The sequence below is a fragment of the Equus przewalskii genome, chromosome 18, assembly GCF_037783145.1.
Source record: "Equus przewalskii isolate Varuska chromosome 18, EquPr2, whole genome shotgun sequence".
NCBI classification, from domain to species: Eukaryota; Metazoa; Chordata; class Mammalia; order Perissodactyla; family Equidae; genus Equus; species Equus przewalskii.
In genome coordinates this window covers 40,727,609-40,751,830 of record NC_091848.1, presented here as the reverse complement: position 1 = coordinate 40,751,830, position 24,222 = coordinate 40,727,609, and the positions used below count along the sequence as shown (strand labels likewise).

Genomic DNA, 24,222 nt, shown 5'->3' with positions numbered 1-24,222 from the left:
ATTAGGAGGACTTAAAAAAATGACAGAACATGTCACTGGAAAGAAGGTGCAGTCTTCTGCCTTGCTGGAATGAACACACGATGTTTCAAAAATAGCAACCTTTGGTTTGGTAAAGTTTTTCTCTTCTACTCAAGACATCTTATATGGAGTACTTGGAGGCAAAACAAATCATCTTGACTTTTTTTTCAAAAAAAGGCCTTCATGATGGGCACACAGTAAGAATTACACTGATTTTTAAAAAAAGAAATTAAAAAATAATGACATTTCATTGAATGGGGTGGAGGTGGTGGGAGGGAGGGAGGGGCTGAAACCACAGTCCTCTACGGGCCCGGCACGCTCCGGGCAGTAACCGCACTAGAGCATTTTAGACCACTGACGTATCAAAACCTGATACTATTACAAAATTCTGATTTATAAAAACCAGTTCTCTCTCTCTCTCTCATTTGGGAGGGAAATAGCTGAGGAGGAGAGAGAGAGCATGGAAGGTTCCCGCAATCTGCTGTTTGTAAGACCCACGGGTTAGAGTTTGGGGAAGAGACGAGTAAAATCTAATCTATTCGCTATCCTTCAGCTCTAGGGCTCCCTGGCACTACTCTAAGTCCCTGGATGAACTAAGTGTGAAATGAAACCGGTCACTGCTACTGATGAGGAAACAAACGTTCAGAATCAGAACAAAGGCAGGGCTTGAATGAAACGAGATTGTGAACGTGGTTCCCCCTTTCCGCTTCTGAGCATGGCATCACTGAAACTTAACTGTGGAAGGGGCAGAGACACTGTGTTGGGAGTGAGCTATTATTTCAAGGGGAAACGGGGGGGGGGGGGGGGGACAGGGAGACATGGATAGAGGAAGCAATTAAAATTTAAAAATGAAAACAAAAACAAAAAAAACAAACACATGGCAGTGAAGGCACTCCAAACTATATAGATACACTATACATTGCTAGAGTTATTGTTACAATAATACAGGCCGGTACCTACTGTACAGAGTTAAAACTATATGGCTTTAAAAAGCTCGTCTACATTTTGTCTGATTATTAAACAGAATCACTGCCCTGAACAGTAACTTTTTGCTCATTAATAACAGTTCCTGGGTCCACATATTTACATACAAAACAATAAAACTTAAATTTAAAAACATTGAAAGAAAATATAATGTACAAGCTTGAATTTGGTGAGGAGCTTTTTATTATTATTATTATTATTATTATTTACAAAAAGATATTCAGAGACCTGGATCTCACTTGTATAAAAGAGTTCTGTGATCCTGACATGATCTTTGAGAAAGAAAAACCACGCACCTCAGCCCTCACACACAAATAAGAGAAAAAGCATTTGACTTTTCTCTCTTCTCTTACTCCATTTATACAGGGCAAGGGGGGAGTGTTTCCTAAAACAAGCACAGATTTTTATGGACTCCAGCAAGTATACCAAGTCCGGAGTAGCGTCTGTGTCCAAATGTTTGGCTGGGCTGTTTGGTCTGAAAGCAGTTCTATTTCTCTGTCACAGACCTGCTGTTCAATTTCTTTATAAATCCTTCTTGAAAATGGTCTATCAAAGCCATTCCCTTTAGGAATTATGCTGCCAAATACTTTGATTCAGACTGCATTCAAATCTTGATGAGCTCTCAGAAGCTTGCTATGAAAAGTAAAGTTCAATTTGTTCGATTTGGTTTGAGTGAGTGTGTGTCCTTTCTCATGAACTCTGACATAATCAGAGGTTTGAGAAACCCCTTTTGTGGCCTAAGAGCTTAGCTAAACAGTGAGTGAAACGAAGATGGCTCACAGTTGCCTTTCTGGTATTGGTTCACTTCAGCAGGCAGTAGGACTCTTTGAGAGTCACACACACTTGGTTAAGAAGCAGGACAGGGTGCTGGGACCTGCATGAGGGCTGCCAAGAGACTCACTTCCAAATCACCTGGAGGGCAAGACCCCTAACATGACCTAAGGTGGCAATGAGGAGGGGCGAAGGAGGTTACACACAATCTAGGGCTCAGCTCTGCAGCCCTACGGCTATCAGCTAACCGTGGAAGGCGTGCGGGGAGGGAGCGGGCAGGAGGGACAGGTGGCCATCACTCAAGTGATCTTTAAATGTAAAGTACAACTGATTGTGCCTTAAAGATTCATAGGTCAAGTAATGGCCGAGAAGCACCAAGGTGACTAAGGTTCATTTTAGAGTATATAAGGCCCACATAGATGTCAACCTTAAAAGTATAAAACAAAGTTGTTGTGAAATCTATTTACTCACTGCAAACATAATCCTTTAATCCTCCTTGCTTTCCAAGGAATATTGCTTTTTCTTCAAAAACAAAGACTGATTCTTACACCATTCACTGACACACAAAGAAAACAAACAAAAACTCTTAACTGGGTGTGGGGGAAACATTCTTCTTCTTAAGCTTCAACCAGTTGATTTTGATACTGTGGACAAAAAAACAAAAAAGGCAGTACTGAATCTATGTATATATAACATATATACACATATTTATATAATCAGCTTTCCTATAAAGTCAGCAGGTACGAGTGACTGTTTATATCATGTTGACGTGTCGTTTTTAAGATTCCTACCATCTAAAATCATAGTGGCCTATCTGACATGCATCAATAAATAAAATTTAAAAAGCATGAGGTTAAAAAAAAGCTGAAATTAAATACAAATTCTAGATTTGGATTTAAAATTAGAACTACGTGCAGAATGCGGCAATTTCTGCAAGCTCGATTTGCAATTAAAAAATATGAAAAATAAACCAGTAGACTGTTACAGTTCACATTATTTAACTATAATGTCCTCTCAAGTGAATCTTTGCAAGGGAAGCAACTTTAGAAAACAATCTGGACAACTTCATCCACAGTGGTGAGATGTGCCCCTGGCCTGTCCCTTTCCTCCAGGTCCATCGGCTTTTGACCTCTGCAGCCAGAGTGGCCAGCTCAACACCTTTTTCAGTCTTCTCCTAGGTCATCAGTTCAAAACTACTGAGATCTGCACGGAACCTTTGGTCAGGCAGAGACCCACCCGTGGAGCGCGCGTGCTCCTCCTCTGGCAGCCTCCTACTGAGTTTCTTCACCACTAGCACTAATTCAGAGCAAAACAAAACCTTAACAAATCAATGAAGAATCTTCCCCTTATAGTTTCAAATTTTATTGACCTCCCTGGGTTACAAATGATACACATTTCCTTTTTTGTCTGCCACACCTGCCACCAACATGACAAAGGCAAGTCTTCAAACACCCGAGGATATGGATTAATTTTACAAGTGACATTTAAGTCCCCACTGAGTTACATCTGCTAAGCTCCCAACCAATTTCAAGCTGTGCACTATACCAAAGTCTTACACTTGACTTTAGAAGAAAACAAAGTTCAAAAAAACTTCAGCACAGAACAACGTTTTCTTATTTTGTGGAAGGGACATGAGGCAGGAGTCCTGTTTTTAAAGTATACAACAGCAGACTTTTGATAAAAAAAGATTGTCGTGGGAGAGATTGTGTGTTCTAGTGCTCCGCTTTCCCCCTCCCCACAACCCCTCCCACCCCCTGGATCTCCCTCAAAGTGAGAATACAATGAAATTGGTTTGTATTTATAGCTATTTTACAAGGTTAAATAAGAACAATAATAATAATAATAATAAAAAAAATTGAACACTAAAATGAACAGGTTTTTTTTTTTCTCTTTTTAATTTTCTTTCCAAACGTGACCAGTGTTGCTGAGTGACACTCAAGTAACTGGTGGTTTCTCCTGTGCAGCTGGCTGCTCGGGACTTGTTCAGGTGGAGTTGGAAGCTGATGCAGAAGCGGCGTTATTGGTCTGTCCACGGTCTCCAGCATTAGCATCTGCAAATCGAAAGTCCCAAAAGAGATCATGAGCAATGCTTTAACACCCCAAAGAGAAAAGTACACTGCCTTAACTGCAGACTGTGAGCTGTGTGGTCTTCCAAGCTATACCTGGAACTGTTTTAAGTATGGCCAATACTATGAAATCTGAATTTCTTTCTGCTTAGCGCTAAGACCATGCCTTGGTCTGGTCTTGGTGCAGGGAAGATAGTGTCTTTGAGTAAATTACAGACTCGGAGCCAGACATCATTTCTGTCAAAGCTCTTGCTATAGCTGGGCTTAGCTGTGCATGAATACTCAGCTGGAGTCTAACTCACTTGAAAATAAATGAACAATGCACAGCTGGGAAACCTTGCTGAAAATTCTGAGCCATGTTACAATGTGCCATCTGCTTAAGCAGGTGAAATGGGTGGAGGCAGTGAAAACAATATGGGTCAGTGTTGACAGGCAGAAGCACTAGGCACAAATCAAACTCAGTTGCTTGCTTTCTAAGTACAGTCCCTCTTCATTATTCACAGAAATGGAAGACAATCAGCAAAAAAGAAATAACCACTGTAGTACCAATTTGCTTATTCAATTCAATAAAGCATCTTGTGGTCAAATATCTTGGCAGTGACCTTATTTTGCCAAGCCCTTTGGAAATACGTATAACTTTATAACCAACTTTAACCCCCCTCCCTTTTAAGTTCATTATTTTTTCACAGCATCCATTAATGTTTAAGTGGGCATTTAATTGTGTCCAGATTGGCTCTCCATCTCAGGTAGGCAGACTGCTGCAGTGGCTAGTCAAATTGCATCCCTGTCATCCCAGTCATCACACATGACTGGGAATATACTGCTAGGCAAATTTTCCCCCAAACGCTTCACACTAAGCCCTGAGCAAGAAGAGACGTGGTTTGACTGGGATGGGCAACTTCCAAGAGCCATCTCCCTAGAAGTCACACAACCCTTGGCCATCAAGGCTGGTGACACCAAAAACCAGACTGAAGCTCTCCTATGTCCTATGATGAGTAAACAATATCATTGCTGAATGCAACATGTGATCCTTGGATCTTTCTACTTAAATTTTTTCATTAGAGAGAGAAACAAAAGACCCCAAAGACACACAGGAATTCTTTAACAAGGATTAGCTATTCAGTTTATCATTTCAATGGCCACTCTATAAAAATTATACTTCTTTTCTAGATTCCTGATTTTCCTGCTCTCAAAACAATTTGTCCTTACACACATTTAACTCAGACTCTGAGGAAGAAATGTTTATATCTCTTAATTTGAATGGTTATGGTTAAGTCATTTAATTTCCTTCAAAACATTTAAAGCTGTTTCTAATCCTGTTTTCATGCAAATAAGTGCAGATATTATGGCATCAGGGTCCCTACGTGAGGTTCATATTGTCCATGGCACGGAGTCACATTCACTCATTGGTATGGCACGTGGACAGGTGGCAGGAGAGAGTAGATGACATAGAATCTATTCTTCAAAGGCAGGTAAGCAGCCTTTTCCAATAATCAGTAAGTATCTGTGTCTAACGCTTCATTCACGACCCCTGGTCTTTCTCAGATAGGCTCAGTTTAGCAGGAGTTTTACTCTCAACAATCATCCAAATTCTGTGCATCAATAATCACCTAACATCAGTTTCTGTCCAGGCCACAGGTTCCTGTAAACCTTTCTTGGGAAAAAATACTCATTTTCCTAATTTAGGCACAGGCTGCATTAAAAACAACAATCCAGAGAAAGCCTGAAAGGCCCCAGAGCTATTTCAGAATTATAATGTTGCTCACAAATCCAAGCTCATTGTAGCATTTCCTATGCTTTGGATGACACTCAGCACCTTCCATGATCATCAACAGCACTTTTCTCTCATTTTCAGTATGTGAAGACAACAGGTAAAACTGCCACATTCTGGTCTTCCCCAGGACTTAAGAGAGTGACCAATCATCAGGAATTGATCTCTTGACCACAACATCAGCACATATACCAGCACTGTTAGCAGCTCTGGCCATGGCAGCCATCAGCTACATCAGCCACACCCACCAGAGCTCCGCTACATGGCCACCCAGCCCATGATGTTAATTTGCTCTTTGGCAAAATCCTATTGAGCTATTAATCTGGAGACATTCTTTCACTGGCTATTACCTGTGAGCTTATGACATTCCTCAAACTAGTCTCTCCTTCTTTGGATAAATTCAAGGCAGCCTGTATGACCATAATAAAAAGCACAAGCCTTTTAAGCGGACATATAGCCAGAAATGAATTCACCTTCTGAACAATAAAATTTGAAAAGGTACTCTTACTCCTCAGGTTTGTAATTTAATGAGCTCATATTTTTTCTCTGAATTATTTCCAAATCACTTGATGAGTAAAATTTTAACAGCTAATTATTCTGATTACAAATATCCTTGATACCAAAAGTCACAATGCTGTACTCATTCATCAAAAAAACAACCCCACCAAACCTTTGCCAAGTGCAATGAACTCCACTTAAAATCAAATTATACATGTCCTTGCTAAGAAAAACAGAGAGTTCTCTGTTTTTCAGAGGGAGACATAGCACAGGGCGGAGAAAAGCAAAACAAAAGACCGTGATGTTCTGTAAACTCAATGGGCGTCCAGACCGCCCAGCCTAGCAGCTGCACAGAGCTCCAGTTCATCAGTTCTTGGTACGTGCTTATTTTGCTCCCACTTTCAATTCTGTAAATTACTTTACATAACTGAATTAATATGAGACTTCTATACTAAAAGTGTTCGTTAATTTAAAATTCTGATAAATTTTCACTGGATTTGGATGTTTACTGTAATTTCTCTAACTTTTCTTCTCAAACTTTTAAACAGTAACTATTTAAAAACAGCAAAGCTCATTTTGATTCTCCTGCATTCCCTCCCATTACATTCATATTGGTAAAAGTGGTGCTCCCTGGCACCAGGGTTTAAAGGACAGGCTCACATCTTTTGATTATAAAGCATCCAATCCAACTAAGAATAATCAGACTGTACAGTCTCAAGTTTTTAGTCTTGAGATGCTCCTCTGAAATTCACAGAGATTCTTAAATCTAATCCAATTCCACAAAGCTTTACTGAGTATGAGACCTAGTTGTACAACTTAATAGCTGTGTGATTTTGGAACAAGTTATTTAACCTCTCTAACACTCAATTCCTTATCTGTAAAATGGTGATAATACCACCTGCCTATGAAGTGCTTGGCATAGTACTTGGATTATACTAATTGTTCAATAAATGGAAAGGTAAAAGGAGACCCTTAAAAATACATAAATTTATTGTTTAGTGTGACTACAATACCCACCATCACCACCACAATAAACATGAGTGGCAGCAGTTGTTAACATCTGAGTGCTTACCAATGTGCCAAACATCACACTAAGTACACTGCAAGCATGTCATTCAGCTCCCACAGTAACCCCAAGAAATAGGCACAATTATTGCCCCCATTCTGCAAATGGGAAAATGGAGACACAAAGAGCTTAAGTAATGTGCCCAAGGTCGTAGAGCTAACAAGTGGGAGAGCTGAGCACAGAGGGAGCAGAGAAAAGGAATGACGACTTTTACGGGCAGTAGGGGATAGAAGAAAAGATTTCCCAGCAAAGGAAGAAACGAGCTTAAGGGGACTTTCATTTAGACCTAACCCCTACATAATTCACTGTGATTTCTACAAGCCTATTTTTATTATCTAAAAGGGTTACTACATTAAAACAGACCAGTGAACCTATGATAAGAATTAAAAGTACATTTAGTTATTTTATTTTCTAATTTTCAAACAGTCTGTTGGGGTATACAGAGATGCAAGTGATTTCGAAACAACCATACAGCTGATATTTCACTGACTTCCACACTCCTAAAAACTAATGCCCATTTACCACCCTCTGATGCTGCTGCAGAACAAACTGGGGATGGACTTGAGGGGGAATGGACAGAATACTCAGCTTAGGAGAAGAAGGTAGAAGACCATTCTTATACACGTGGCAGCCACCTTCCAAGACGGTGCCAAAGGGTCATGCCTCTTGGTCTCCATGCTCTAATGTAGTCCCCTCCCCCAGTGAATAGGGTTGACCTGTATAACCAACAGAATATTGCAGAAATAATGGTGATTTCATAATGGTTAGGACATAAAAGACACTATGGCTTCTACCCACCTTGTCCTCCCCTTCTTGGATTACTTGGTCTAGGGAAAGCCAGCTGCCACAATGTGAGACACTCCCGTAGCACAACGGAGAGGTACACATGGTGAGGAACTGAGACCTCCTGCATACAGCCAGCACAGATTCACTAACCATGTGAATGAGCCATCCTAGAGGTAGATCTTTCAACACAGGCAAGACTTCAGATGTCTACAGCCCTGGCTGACATTTTGACTACAACCTCATGAGAGACCCTGACCTAGAACCCGATCCAGCTAGGCTGCTTACGAATTCCTGACACACAGAAACGGTGAGATAATAAATGTTTACTCTTGTTTTAAGCTGCTAAATTTTGGGATATCTTGATGTGTTGAAATAGATAACTAAAACACACATATATGTCAAAGAACTTAAATGCCAGTGAGGGTTTATGCTCACAAGCCCATGAGAGCGCCACTAACCAACTCCCTCTACAAAATTTGGTATGCTCCTAATACACTACACAAGACAAGGAAGACTGCATGGATGATCAATTGCTTTTTCCCTAGTTTTGAGAAGAGTCTATGGTTCTATGGTTTTTGTACTGGATACGGCAAAGGGAATGTGTGCATGTATTTAACTGAAACCAATTTTATTCTGTGTAACTTCAGAGGTAAAAATGACAAGTTGGGCAATCCCATAGTGAAGGCTAGAGTGATGCTCTAAGGCATCAAGTTCCCAAAAGCGTCCACGAGGCTGTGATTTTTGTCCTAAATTTTTATGTGCAAAATTTCATAAACGATACACATATATTTTTCTAGGGGAGGATCCATAGCTCTTTTCCCAGATTCTCAGAGATCTGTAAGAGTTGCTAGATAACTGAGTCACGGATTTGATGGGCAGCTGTCTCAATATTGAGGAAACTGCCCCACCTAGTTGCTCAGGTCACAAACCTAAAGTTCTCAACCTTGGTTCTTCCCTTTCCCTCCCCAACAGATCTAATGTATCAGCAAGTATCCTGTCCATTCTCCCTCCAAATGAGTCTGATCAAATGTGCAAATGTGAACAGGAAGGACAGTGAACATACGGTCCCACATTTATAAACTGCTGCCAAAGGTTTAAATAAAAAGACAATAGAAAATAAGGAAACCAGGTGGGAAGAACGGACAGAGAATAAACCTAGGAGCTGGGGTTCCAAAGGCCCTGCCACCATGAATCAGTATTCCAGAAATATGGGTCTATAAAAGTTAAAGGTTTCTAACTGACACAAGTGTTTACTGTTTGGCCCAGGAGTAATGATGGAAATGTTCTATCTGCACTTTCTAATAGGGTGGCTACATAGCTATTTATGGTTATTTAAATTTAATTGAAATTAAATGAAAATAAAAATTTAGTTCCTTATTTAGCCTAAACGTTTCAAGTTCTCAAAAGCTACAAAATTATATTTTAAATATTTTTATTATTGGCATATTAATAAAAGAGCATATTTCAGATATATCAAATCCTTTTTGTGTTTTATATGTACTTTCTAAGTATATTTTGGAACTTGAAGTATATTTTTATTTCTTTATTTCTTTTATGATGCTCTCCCAAGCACATTTTATATGTTTCTATTCACCAGCTATCCTCTTTCTATGATAGTTAGAAATGTCTCATGACAGGCCAACTCCTCTAAAATATAAAATTTTGGCAGCCTGGGATATATTATTTCTATCTTGTAGCTAACTGAGGATATTGTGATTCAAGCTGTTCCAAGTGGAAATGCCCCTACTATACAAATGTGTCTTGGATATTAGTACTGTTAACTGACACATGAACAAATAAGACCATGACTCACAGAGAATCAAAAGTGCACCCTAAGCTGCTATTTAAATTGAAACCATAATCCACACTCATGAAACCCAAGGATCACCTGTAAGGAGAGGGACTTAATTTTCATTTTCCTCTTTATAATGTCTACTATGATTTTGACAATTTTGCATGTGTAATAACGAGGGAGAGGGAAGGGGAAATGAAACCCTCCTCAGCAGAGCATCATCACCTTTCCTTTCCAATTCTTTCAAGGAAAAGGTGTGGTATAAGACACTAGGTGGCTTCAGTCATTTCAAAATTAGAACTGAAATTCAGACTCCAGTGAGCCAACCAATCCACCAGCAAACCTGGAGGGCCTGTCAATTAGACTGTTTATATTTGATCTGCCAGCAGCAGAGAAATCTTAGCTTCTCCAAACTCAGGGGCAGAGCCCATTTTAATTAAGAAGATTGGGTTTTGAGGGTAGGGAACTGAAGGTCATGGGGATACAGGAAACATTTTCATCTTTTAAGTTAAAAGACCTAATTTAGGAACAAGGAATAAGAAAAGACAAATGAATATAAGCAAGTGACTTCAGGCAAGGAACTGAGAAATATTTGAAGAACACATGGAAGAAGGTCTGATAGGACATTCACCAATTTAATCAAGAAGATCTGACATTGGGGCTGGCCCCGTGGCCGAGCGGTCACGTTCGCGCGCTCCGCTGCAGGCGGCCCAATGTTTCGTCGGTTCGAATCCTGGGCGCGGACATGGCACTGCTCGTCAGACCACGCTGAGGCAGCGTCCCACATGCCACAACTAGAGGAACCCACAACGAAGAATACACAACTATGTACCGGGGGGCTTTGGGGAGAAAAAGAAAAAAATAAAATCTTAAAAAAAAAAAAAAAGAAGATCTGACATTACTTTTGGAGGAGGGGGAAAAACCCAGGTAAAAATTTTGACTTAAAAGGAGAGAACATGTTTTGCATAAAAAGAAACAGTTTCCTGGAAGTGATACTTAGCACTACTCTGGTGAAAATGACTAAGAACGTTTGACTCTAGGTATCTATGTCCAAGCTCGCCAAGTCAACTTGAAACCCTAACATGGGGGAGATACAACCTCATTGGTGTCAGTAATTTGTCAAACTGGCATAGGTGGATGGAAGTCTATTCTTCAAACACAGAGCCAAAAGGAGGAAATGGGTATAACACTGTCCCTAAAAAAGACACCCACGTTCTTTGGCTACCAAGTTGGTAATGCCTAAAGATACACATGTGTGCACAGGTGTGCTACACCTCTCCCCACCCCAATCTGGACTGGTCAGTGTTAAGGTAATGGAGAAAGAGGAAAATATGTGCCCTGACAGTAGGCAGTGTGAAGGGACAAGCTTTCTGGAAGGCTATTTGACAATATGGATAAAAAACTTAAAAATTCTTCATATCTTTTGACTTGGCAATTCTACTTCTAAAAACTGAGACACAACCCAAATGTCCAAGAACAAGGAATCAGTTAAATAAATTATGGTACAGACTTAGAATACTACATAGTCATATAGCCTCATCCCCCAAATAGTATAAGCCCCTTAAAAAAAAAAACATGTCTCTCTGTCTATTCATATATAGACTAAAATATAAAATAATGTCACTTTTGTTTATCTTTGAAAGAGAGAATATGGGAGATTTTTATTTTTTAAAATAACTATATATCATGTTTTTAATAAAGAAAAATCTCCCCCCGCCCCCCTTTTTGAGGAAGATTAGCCCTGAGCTAACTGCTGCCAATCCTCCTCTTTTTGCTGAGGAAGACTGGCCCTGAGCTAACATCCATGCCCACCTTCCTCTACTTTATATGTGGGACGCCTACCACAGCATGGCTTGCCAAGCGGTGCCATGTCCGCACCCGGGATCTGAACCAGCGAACACTGGGCCGCCGAGAAGCGAAACGTGTGCACTTAACCGCGGCGCCACCAGGCTGGCCCCCCACACCCTTTTTTTTTTTAAAGCTGTATACTTTTATGAAATTCCATATACATTTGGGTTCAGACAAAAAGAAAACAGGGTTAGGAAAAGGAACACTTGAGGGCATACAACCAGACAGGAGATGGATACAGCTTTCCCACTGCACACTGTAAAAGTGGCAGAGCAGGCAAAGGATCATAGCACTTGGGGAGGGGATGAAGGGATGGTAACTGTCATTTTGGCAAAGCAAGCATTTGATACATTAACTTAATTTATTTAACATTTCCTCTCTCAAAATTAGTAGAAACAAATAAACAACGGGAGACATTATTCTGGGTTTAATTCTGCCCAAATACAAAGAATTGGCTGGTGATGCAGAGGATGACAAGAATTCTGGGGTAAACATAACTGCTGGCCCTGGCTAAATCTGAACCATGACTTTAGCAAAATGGATTTCAAAAAGTTCAGAGAACAAATAGGTATGGTTTTGTGGCTAGAGTCTTCAAAGGGGCTAATAATTGACAAGAAATAGAAAATTATAAAAAATAAAATTCTGACCAAGTAATTGCAAATCATCTCAATGCAAAGTAAAGGGAGAAAAACCAAGGAAATCAACTAAAAGGGTTTTCTCTGATGAGCTCATAATTTAAAAAATATATAACTTCTGGAAGAAGGGTACATATCTAAGGAAGAATGGAAAGTAACAATGTGAACTTGTAAGACTAGGCCAGATTTGGTTTAAATACGGTAACAGCAAAAGGTTTTCAAAGCAAGATCAAGAAAAGTTAAGCCCCCTGATCAGGTAAAAAGACAGAGAAGACAGACCTTGTCCAACTCCTATCATGATTCCCTTTTCTGTTAGAAGGGTTTTCAACCTGGAAAGGATATAACAAAAATCCTAATAAACAACATGCAGCCCAAGGAAGGTGAGGGCAATCTACACATTTTAAATGTCTTTAAACCCAGAATCTATAGTCCAACAAACAAATATTAAAACAGATTACAGAAATTCACACATTACAATTATTTAGGCACTAGTAATTTCCCTAATTCTTAAAAAAAATTTAATTTCCATCTTTGATAGAACTACTTTTTTGATGGAAAAAACCTGAAAGTTTTCTTGGCAACAGCAAAGCATTTTACAACATTTTTTATAACATTATTATATAAATGACTATTGCAAGGTTGGTCTGCAGCTAAGCAAACAAGAGGGGTAACCAATCACTCAGAATAATCACTCAGAATCGCCACCAGAATAATCTCTAGTCCCATTCAACTTATTTTAACAGTAATCTTAGTAAAGGCAAAAAAATGTCTAGTAGGCCCTGCCTTGTCCTGTTTGATATATTTTATTAGTTGCTTGTATAAAAGCAAAAAACTGATGTGTTTATGAAATGTGCAGATGATACACAATTGTATAGAAAACCTAATATATCTTGACATTTTAGAACATATTCAAGATTATGATTTAAAATCCTCATTAGTATGGAGTGCTTGCTGGCCATCATTACAATTTGGATGGTTTTTGTGTGCTAGGGCTTGGGTTGGTTCTATACAATCCCAGAGGAGGATCAGTGAACAGAAGAAGGTATAGGAAAACAAATTTCAGGGTGAAAAAAGGATAAGCCTTCTAAGAGAGTGATACAAAGATGAAATGTGCTCATTCTTCCAAGAATGAGCTTCCAGTTACTGAATATACATAAGCATGGGAGAGATGACCAGTTCTCAAAAGATAATAAGAAAGGTGAACTGAAATCAGTGGTTTTCAAATTTGTTTTAATAGCAGAACTATTGCACTGAAAGAAATCTTACCTAGAAGAGTGATATACAAAACAGATGAAGAGAGAAAACTGCTTTAGTTGAAACTCCCTTACCACATCTCACACTAACTCATCTGGCATTGGACCAGATGATCTCTAAAGTGGTTGATATTTGCCTAATAAAACTACAACTTCTCAAGATTTATTACTTGAGATGGTCTAGATGAATGGTCTCCCAAATGAAGTGAATGAGAGGATCTGTTGGGGATGTGGAGAAAAATCAAAATTTATATATATAAAAATGAAAATGAGAAATTATACTTTATGGACGGAGAGTAGTTCATGTAATTTTCAAGAGTTTTTCCTATCTATCAGAGCCGTGATCAGCTATAATGCTCCCAGATACTGAGGTATTTTAAAAACAATTTAAAAAGAATGTGAAAGTTTTTGGGGAAAAAAAAATCAACATCCCTATCCACTAATTTAAAACAACTGTTTTACTTTTTGTATATTTCTATCTAGTCCCTATCCACATGGAAACATACATTTTGGTACAATTACCAACATGGTAAGATTTTTAGATTTTCTCCACATAAATTAAGATGAAGAGTTCCACAAATGTCTAGCTTCATTATAATTCTTTTTTTATGGTTACATAAAAATGGAGATTCCATAATGTACTGAAAGAATTTCCTAGTGTTGATCATTCAGATCAGACTGGCTCTCCTTTTTATTATATAATTATTCCTATTCATATCTCTGTACATGGTAGCTTTTTTCTTCTATTACATGCATCTCGAAGTTAAGATTCCTAATGTGGGATTAGTGAAGTAAAATGTATGAACTCTGATGGCTGTTGTTAAACACAGGAATGCTTTCAGCAGGGCTTAATCAGTTCACCTGCAGTCACCACCTGAACCGTGAACACAATACTAGCTAAGCACTCTGTACACTTTCTATCTCCCTGCTCACAACTCTGTGCTGTGGGTATTTACTATTCCTGTCTTAAGGATAAGAGAACTGAAGCTAAGAGAACAAGGGGGCATGTATATTTTAAGGTCTTATTAAAGAATATAACTGCCAAATTCTTATTTAAAATAGAGATACACACACACATATATTTACTTAGATAGAGATAGCCTTTAATGTCATACAGTCAATCCGTTCACCTAGATCAGCATTTCCTGAAGAATGTTTTATGATACACTTGGCTCTCACTACTTTAGCCCCAAAGAAAACTGTTTTCGTTTAACTATACCGCGGTGTTACGCCTTTGGCTTATACTGAGGGGCACTCAAAGTATCCATATATAACTCACTATTACAATTATTGTTGGGATGGTGACAAGAACTTCATTTACTTTATCTCTGATGTATTAAATCTAAGGTCCTCAGGCAGAAATATTTCTCAAACAGCAGGGCCAGATACACTTTGCTTCTAGGCCACCAGTGTGCTTTTTATCTAACGAACAATGGGAAGTTCTACCAGTAACATTTCTTTATTTACTTTAGCCACTAGGAAGCTCAGAGCAATATCTGAAACTCTCTTTGGCAACTATTAAGATACTCAAGGCACAAACTTCTCTAAACTAATTTTAGCCTTCAGCCTACTATTTCTCTATTAAATCTTTTATACCCTGATTTACTTCAACTTTGAAGTAAACTCTCAGGATCAAAGTCCAATGCCAGTTTCCATATTTATTTTGAAATCTGATTTCAATAGCTATCAGAATATACATATAGCAATGAAATATTTTTTGGTAACTGCTGTAACCTGTATCAAAGTAACATAAAAATCAGCCAGTACACCTGAGCTCTAAGCCGGGAGACCATGTGGACATCTTATTTTTTTTTTTTTTGATAGACAAGATCTAGTCACATTCTGATCTAAATCTTAGTTAAATGTATTTGCATAGTAGTTTTAGCCCTTTGAAATGATTAAATTATACCAATCTATACTTTATACTTTTTGAAAATTTGCCTTTCCAGTGTACTAATATAATTCACATTCAGGATGATGGAACTGAAGTGAATTATCTTCAGTAACCTTACATTTGTACAGATTGCTTTCTGCTATAAACATTTCATTTGACATGTTAATCAAGAAATTATATGGAAAGTATGACAACTAAGGTGAGAGAATTTAACATTATAATGAGATACACCTTACATATAAAGTATTTATGGGGTCCTTTTGTTTTGTGCTTTTTGGAAATAAAGCAACTTTTTATTCACATTTATTCATTTGGCTGTGCTATGCTTTGATACTTGGAAGGTATTAAATGTTCACATGCATCAAATGAAACAAAATGGAGGTAATCATGTCTTTTTTAAAAAACAGAATTATGTTTTTATAGAATAGACTTCTGTGGTCTCACCTGAGGCTGCTGTGGCATTTGTAGGGGTTGAAGCAGTTGCTTGAATCCGAGCATGAGGAGGAATAAGGATGGTGGCTAGAGGTGGATTACTTGACAGTTCTAGAGGAAAGGTAAGACAAATATATTAGAGCCCACTTTTAACTTTGTATGTGAAACTACTTTATTGGTAATAATAAACATAAGATACTCCATTAAAACACTGGTTTAACAGCAAAAAAAAAGACATGTTAAATCCATATCTGAAACTAAATCCATGAGCTAGTAATCAACTCACAGAGAAAGCCCACAGAAATGCTGTGATACATAACAAAGGCACTATCTGCTAAAATTAGAATACGTCTGAGAACTAAGGATATCTTGGGGAAAAGTGTTGGCCAAAGTTTGAGAATAAGCATACTAATGAGATACATATCCATCTTTCTTTTTTTTGAGGACGATTAGCCTTGAGCTAACATCTGCCGCCAATCCTCCTCTTTTTGCTGAGGAAGATTGGTCCTGAGCTAACATCTGTGCTTATCTTCCTCCACTTTATATATGAGACATCTGCCACAGCATGGTTTGCTAAGCAGTGTATAGATCCCCACCTGGGATCCAAACCAGCGAATCCTGGGCCACCAAAGCAGAACGTGTGAACTTAACTGCTGCGCCACCGGGCTGGCCCTTATTTCCATCTTTCATTAATGTAAATCCACTAGGTTTTCCCATACTACTCTGACAATATTTGATTACATGAATTGAGGGTGATGGTGTCATAGAAAAGAAAATATGACTGTAGTCTGTGTGCCTCTCTATGTGTATGTATGCACAGACCAACCTACCCAATTGCTCATGAGCCAATGGCAGACAAAATCTATCCAAATACTAGTGGAAACAGGACTGAACAAACACCTGTTTAAAGTCTCGCTGCTTTTATAAAAAATAAGAATGTCTTTGTTCAATTAGATTTTCCTTTTTAACTAACTCAGTAAGATTGTACATATAGAAGCCCGGACATGCACATTAACCAGTGAGAGTTCATTTTCACTCTAATAACTGTTGCAATTTGAAGGAATAATTATATGACCACACTAGCTACAGTAAGACCTTATCCTCTAAGCTACAGTATACATTTTGACAATGCACAGATACAGCATGGAATTAAAAAAAGTTAGAAATGACTGGTTTTTTAAAAAATTAAAGAAAATTCACATAACATAAAATTAAACATTTTAAAGTGTACAATCTAGTGGCATCTAGTATATTCACAATGTTGTATATCACCTCTATCTAGTTTCAAAACATTTTCATCACCCTAAAAGGAAACCTTTAAGCAGTTACTCCCCATTCGTCCTCCCTCCAGTCCTAGCAAGGAAAACAGTGTTTTAATGTAGTAGTTTAAAAATGTTCTGGTGCAAAATCCCTATTAATATTGATTTATTCAACTCTGTACCTTAATATCTAAATGTTGTACTAAATTGTACACTAAATGACACCAGATTGTGGTAGAAAGAAACAAGCTAATGCCACGATTTATGAAAAATGAATGGGAGGAAAAGCTTAAAATTGAGAGAAAACTATTCATTATCTTTTCCCTTTAAATGAGAAGACTTAGGTCAGCTCATCCAACAGTTGGAAAACCACAGCCCTAAGATCAGGTTCAAAGAGATATTGTTTTCCCATAACCAGCTTTAGTAGCTGTTTTTCTTCTCCCTGAGGAACAGGAAGATTCTGTTTTATTTTAGGTCATCAGTCCAATTTTAACCTACAATCTTACACCCAGGAAAGCAAGAGAATCCCAATTGCCATAGTTGATGATTTTATAGTTCTAGAATAAAAATTAATATAAGATGTGGTAGTTATTCTTCATTAACCTAAAAGAAAGTCAAATTTACCAACTCAATTAAGATTAAAATCTGCTAAAACAGAAAGGCTTTTTAAAAATCCATCCATTTATCTACCCACTCACAGCCCCATCCATCTAACAATACTGAGCATAAAACAGTGAGTTAGGTCTCAGGACAGAAGGAGAAAAAGCTAACTGTCTTTGTCTGATCAACATAAATAGAAAATGGAAAGATAAACAAGCTGGCAAAAAAGGCATTCAGTCTATTCAGGATAGGGTAAAAGAAAATCTAAAAAAGGAAAAGAACCAGAGATTTTGATGTAAGACATTTTGACAAAGCTACTAATCTTTAAAATAAACTGAATATCAGTACTCTGTAGTCACTTTATTTGTGGCCCATGCGCCCATTTCCTCCCATTCATTTACTCTCTTTTACCAGATCACCTACTTTCTGTGTATCTGCACGCCCAGTTGAGGGGCCACAGTGGGTGTGTGTCTTACTCTGGGTAAGGATATGTGTGTGTGTGTAACACACACACACACATATAGGTGCAGGGCTTGGAAAAAAAAATCCTCTTTTTACCTACGTAGTAGACAGTGATTTTGGCCTTGCATAGGGGGAGAAGGTAACTAATGGAGGAATAGAAGTGGAAAGTGAACAAAATAAGGAGACGAAGAGGAGAAGCTCTGGGATCCTGGAGGCTTTGCCACATCCAAAGACACAGTGGAGAGTAAGTAAAGTCCACAAAACAATTAAAAAGAATAGATTCTGGGGGCCAGCCCCATGGCCGAGTGGTTAAGTTTGCGTGCTCTGCCTTGGCGGCCCGGGGTTTCACTGGTTTGGATCCTGGGCTTGGACATGGCCCTATTCATCAGGCCATGCTGAGGCGGCATCCCACATAGCACAACCAGAGGCACTCACAACTAAAATACACAACTATGTACTGGGCGGGCTTTGGAGAGAAGAAGAAAAAAAAGAAGAAGATGACTGGCACCAGTTGTTAGCTCAGGTGCCAATCAATCAATGAATCAATCAATCAATCAATAAATAAATAGACTAGGTTCTTAACCTAGAGTCACCAGTGAGTGGCCTTTGCAGGGAAAAGGAAGGAGGGAGACTTTTGTGAACTTTTAAAAGTCAAACATCCTAAAAGTCAAGGGATTCTAAACTGGACACCCACTTACAGTCCTAGGTCCCTCCGACTCCTACAGCCCAATGTCCTTCTTAACTACAGGCATTCCTTAGGGTCCACAGCTGTCTAACTACAACCTCTTCCCTACTTCAGAGAGCTGGTTTACTGTCATGGCTTTTGCCCATGTGAATGAGGAAGCCTCCTTAGACTCTTACTGTATAGTCCTGTTCTCTACACTACAAATCTGTCCCTTTTGTGGACAGGTTTGTAGAGTCTGTCCCCCTTCTGTGGGGACAGACTATGGGTACTTCCATGGAGGCTGTCACAACTAGTCCAAGATGGTTGTAATTGTTTTTCACTCACAACAATTATTACCTACTCCCAATCTCCCTGTCTATCCATGGCAAGAAGTTAGTAAGGAAACTGAGGCAATGAGTGTGGACTTAAACTGCAGTGAAAGAATGCAAAAAAGGATGGCATTTTGGAGGATAGAAACAGCAAAGCAATAGAACTTTTCAGGATTAGGGAGAGTGCATGTATTCTTGAAGGCAGAGAACAAGGTGTGTAGAAGAGATTGAAAATGAAACATAAGCTAATATTTATTTACTAAATATGTGTGGTAGGCTTGAGAGCAGGATGATAATCAAGGGAAGAAGAAGGAACATAATACTGAAGTAGGGCTAGCTTGGGAGAAGTAAGAGGTAGGAAGGATAAGAGACAGACTGTTACCTCAGAGACATGGCTCAAAACAACATGGCAACAGGTTCCAGAATTTTAGAAAAGTTAATGCATGATAAGGATTTCTTCAACCAACTGCAGATGCCATGAAACTATTCATCAAAAACAAATCACATAGTAGTTCATTAAAAAATGTTAAGAATATTTTGATGGCGTATCAATCATAATGTGCTCCACAACCAAACATTTTAATGTACAATTTAAAGAAAAGCAAAATGAATTTAAAAAGACCAATAAACCCAATCAAGATAGATATCAACCAAAGGTTAACCAAATTCATTTAACTAAAATTTGCTGCACTGTTGCTTATACTGCAAACTATATAGAAAAGAAAAATTCCCAAAAAAACACAAACTCAACCATACCTAACCGCCTAATAAAGCAATCTTTTTAAACATTAAAACAAAACGAAACCTAAATCTAGTTGACAAAACCTAGAGTTTCCCTTAATCTGAAGTTTCTATTCTTCCAAATATAAGATTCTCAAAATTAAAGATAAGGAGCAGGTGAGAAGGGGGTGGGGAATAGGGTATACATGTTTGTTCAAACTGTGTAGTGTGAAAGTTGAGGATAAATTTTAGAACAGCAAACACGTGTTAACCAGAGAGAAGAAATCAACTCCTTTGTTGACTTGATCTACTCTTACAGTGATATAACAAAATATCAGTCATCAGGTAGAAGGGAATCTGCTTCCTTTGTTAGATTTGAAGGCGTTCAACCTGCAGATCCCCAGAATGGAATCACCAAGAGGCAGACTTTCTTTTTCTTCCGCAAGTTGTCTGAGGTTTTCATGTGTGCATCAAGCCTCTTACGTATATATGGAAATTGCCAGTGTTTGTCTATATAGTTAAACTGCTATTTCCCCTTCATTCACAAAAAGGTTTAAACGATCTAACAACAGCATGTCCATTACATTTGTGTAGTTTTACATGTGTGTGTGTGTGTGTGTGAGGAAGATTGGCCCTGAGCTAATATCTGCTGCCAATCTTCCTCTTTTTGCTTGAGGAAGATTGTTGCTGAGCTAACATCTGTGCCAATCTTCTTCTGTTTTATGTGGGATGCCAACACAGCATGGCTTGACGAGTGGTGCTGGGTCCACATCCGGGATCTGAACCTGTGAACCCTGGGTTGCTGAAGTGGAGTGCGTGAACTTAACCACTACGCCACTGGGCTGGCCCCCATTTGTGTAGTTTTTCGAGCAGTAATTCAAATACTAGGATGGTGAAACCTCAATCTCAGACATTACTGAATTCTAATGTTGCTTATTTGGATTTTTTTTAGATAAACAAGTAAACCCATCATAACAATGGGGTTATCTCCTAACGATTTCAAAATGCCCAGGAAATCCTTGATCAAGTTTCTAACTCTGACTATATATTCCATACTCATTCAGGAAATTAAACAAATACTACTAAACAATGAAACAAACACTAATTAGAAGATCAGACAAATAGTAAATAATTATAAGGCTTACTCCTGCTACTTGGTGATACTGGTGATATTTCATGTGAGGAATACATGAGTGAGGAATACATGATATCTGCACAAATCCAAGACTACTTTGCCTTGGAACTGCCCAAGAGGGAGCATCACAATTTATATCAATCACCTAGAAATGTCTGAATGCGTTTAGTGTGATATATTTTAGAAGTTATTTAGCAAAACGTTAGTGTTTTAAAAGTTCTGGTGATTAAAAAGAATAAGCTTTAATAACCTAAAAATCTTAGAACTCCATTCTTGATGAAGCATAATAAATGTAGCATCAAGTTTTTACACAACTAAAAACAATTTTTGGAGGCATTCAAAAATAATGCTGCTAATATTCTGAATTCAGGGGGAATCAGTCTGAGTTTTTCTGTATCCATTTATACCATGATTTTACATACCTTGCCCTATTGTGGTCTATGTTTTTAGATTTATTTCTCATTTTTTGTCTTTCTGGAGTCAATTACTTTTTATAATCAGAATTTTGAAGCTGGAAGTGTACTTGAATATTCTTTACTCCAACTACCCAATTTTTTTAAGTAAGGGAACTCAGACATAGTGTCTTGGCCAAAGCCTAAAATCAGAGACTGGGAATTAGACTTTGGGTCTGACTTACCTCCTTCCATATGCAATACTGCATATCTTTATTGTCTTGGTTATATATCATATACCACCAGTGTTCTGGTCTTCCTGGAAGTGTATCTGTCTACACTACATACAGAACTTTAAGCCAAGATACTAGTTTTTGATTGTTCCTATACCATTCCATACTCTTCCCAGTAGTATGGCCAAAGCAGCAGAAGGGATCAAATAATCTCAGGAAAAATGACAATAATTCTCATAAATAATTGATAATTTAGATCCTAAAATCTTGAAGACAGTCAACATTATTTGTCATTAGTACTCTAGTTGCCTAAACTAAAACTTACCTCCTGCCCCTTTTTGCACACTCATGAATTTTCTCAAGCTCTCCCTGCAGTGTTTTTCCATTGGTTTAGCATTTCAATACCCAGAAGACTACAGCTTGCTTACCTAAAAAATTGACGCTTCTAGATTATTTGTAAAATATTAAAGAATAATTCTGACATCAATTCCTTTGATAAGTATGAACAGCTCCACATCTCTTTAATTAATGAGACTAATCCACTTATTTATACCCAAATTTCCTCAAGTCCACTGTCTTATAAAGACCTTTTATAGCCATTTTCACTCAAAAGAACACAACAGAGAACAGAGATAGCCATGTAAAAGGTTTAGTTTAGCTTAAAAAAAAATTCAGGGGCACTGCAAATTAAGAGTAGTTTATAAGTTTCACTTCATGATTTAATTCATATCCTATATATAAATGAAGAGTTCCTATCTTATGTAAATTTATTTCTGCTACTGTAAATTACAAGAAGTCTAAAAATAAAAAGCTCTAACTCAGCGTTTATAGCAATTTGAGAATAATATCAAAAGATACTTCATCACCTTAGGTGGCTGAAATACTGTGCCCCCTTTAGCTGAGGCTGAGGATAAAGTAGACTAGAAGAAAATGCCCAGGACATAAAGGCACATAAACAGGTGGGCTGACCATATTTATGTGTATCACTATTTTTATAACAGGGAAATTGGCTTAAAATTCATTGCTACAAAGATCATGGAACCTCCTAATTAATTATCATAAATAATGAGTTACAATAAATTTTATAAAGAAGTAGTCTACTGCTCTCAAATGAAGGAAGTATAACCCTTTGATGAGCTGGGCTTCCAGAACTCTTGGTGCTTTTGTTGCCCATTCCTAACTTGTTCTCAATCCTATTTTCATCACTTCCTATTCTGGAACACATTCCTACACTTTTAAAAATCTCTTTCTCTGATCCTTTTCTCATTTCTTTTTGTTTTCTCTTACTGATTATTTTACTGTCCTTTATATCTTTACTTTCTGAACCCCCTTTTCTGTTTTACTATCTGCTTTCCTCACATCCATATGCTTGTCCCTAGTTCCCCAAAACATCCACAGTCTGCCTGAGGTTTTCATGTTGCTCTCTGGTTGCCCCAAATATCCTATTTTAACTCTCATTTAAGCAGTTCCCCCTTCTTCTGGCCTAGCCAATAAGTCACCACTCCTCCTCAACTCCCCACAACAAAGCTACCATTCTCTCAGATAACTTAGCTAGGTGGTAGAGCAGCATACTCTTCAAACTAAATCATTCTAATATAAACAGCTGATAATCTTTACTCATCCCTGCCCAACTCCCATCCTATCCTATGCCCTCAGAGGGACAATGCTTGCTAAAATAATTTCACTTAGTAAAATTTCATACAAATTGGGCAGAAAATTGGGACTGGGAATGTGTGTTAGTTGGAAACTCACCTTTAAACACACAAAACAACCTATTTCCCAATATATTTCAGCCTTGGAATAGGCAAGGAATTGGAAAATACAGAAAATAACGATCCCTGCTGGGATTTCCTGATTCTACCTGCTTCCTCAGGTCTGATTCAGTTATGTCCAACCTTTCAGATCTAATGACCTGAGGAAAGAGAGAGAAGGGTGTGTGTCAAGTCTGTCCTGGTTTCCAATGTCTAGATGCAGGTAATACTGTCAGGCAGGGGGTCCAAGAACACTGAAGCTCAAGTGCCAGAAAAATGAGAGGTCTGAAAGTCTCCTGAGTTATGGGTTCAGGAGGTCAGAAGAATCTCAAAGTTTTCTGTCCCATATATATTTTCATCTCTCTTCTTCCTCTAGTTGATCACAGAAATACTTGTTTTGATTATATGAAAGAAATACTAACTACCATTTTGGCTAATTATTCATGGCACAGTAATAAATGCCAAACTGCAGTTAGATTTGTTGTAAACTTTAATACAACACTGTATTTTACTCAAGTGTTCAATCTTCAGAGTTTTGTTCTATGGGTAGGTTTACCGTGCCAATTAAAACAACCATAAGAGGGGCTGCCCCTATGGCCTACTGGTTAAGTTTGGAGCACTCCACTTTGGTGGCCAGGGTTCAATTCCCGGGTGCAGACCTACACTGCTTGTTGGCTGCTATGCTGTGGCGGGGACTCACATACAAAACAGAGGAAGACTGGCATAGATGTTAGCTCAGGGTGATTTTTCCTCAGCAAAAAACTACAACAAAAAAACCAAACCAACAGTAACAACAACCAGAGGGAACATTAGAAATGTCCAATAAATACTGGTTGCATGAATTAATACTGTGTTTATTTAAA

The 24,222-nt window shown here is 38.2% G+C and overlaps 1 protein-coding gene across 7 annotated transcripts in view; it reads right to left on the bottom strand.

Annotated features, from left to right (window-relative positions):
* Positions 1-3,119: 3,119 nt before the first annotated feature.
* Positions 3,120-24,222, bottom strand: part of GSK3B (glycogen synthase kinase 3 beta) — a 203,063-nt gene continuing 181,960 nt past the window's right edge. For 2 of the 7 annotated variants that reach the window (XM_070583828.1, XM_070583829.1), the window contains 3 exons: positions 15,827-15,925; positions 12,515-12,564; positions 3,120-3,824 (listed from right to left, as the gene is read on the bottom strand). In XM_070583828.1, coding sequence (XP_070439929.1) covers positions 12,560-12,564; positions 15,827-15,925 — 104 coding nt within the window. In that variant the 3' untranslated portion in view covers positions 3,120-3,824; positions 12,515-12,559. Of the gene's footprint in view, positions 7,891-12,514; positions 12,565-15,826; positions 15,926-24,222 lie in introns of all 7 variants that reach the window. The other 5 variants (XM_008514623.2, XM_008514624.2, XM_070583825.1 and 2 more) reach the window with 3 other exon arrangements.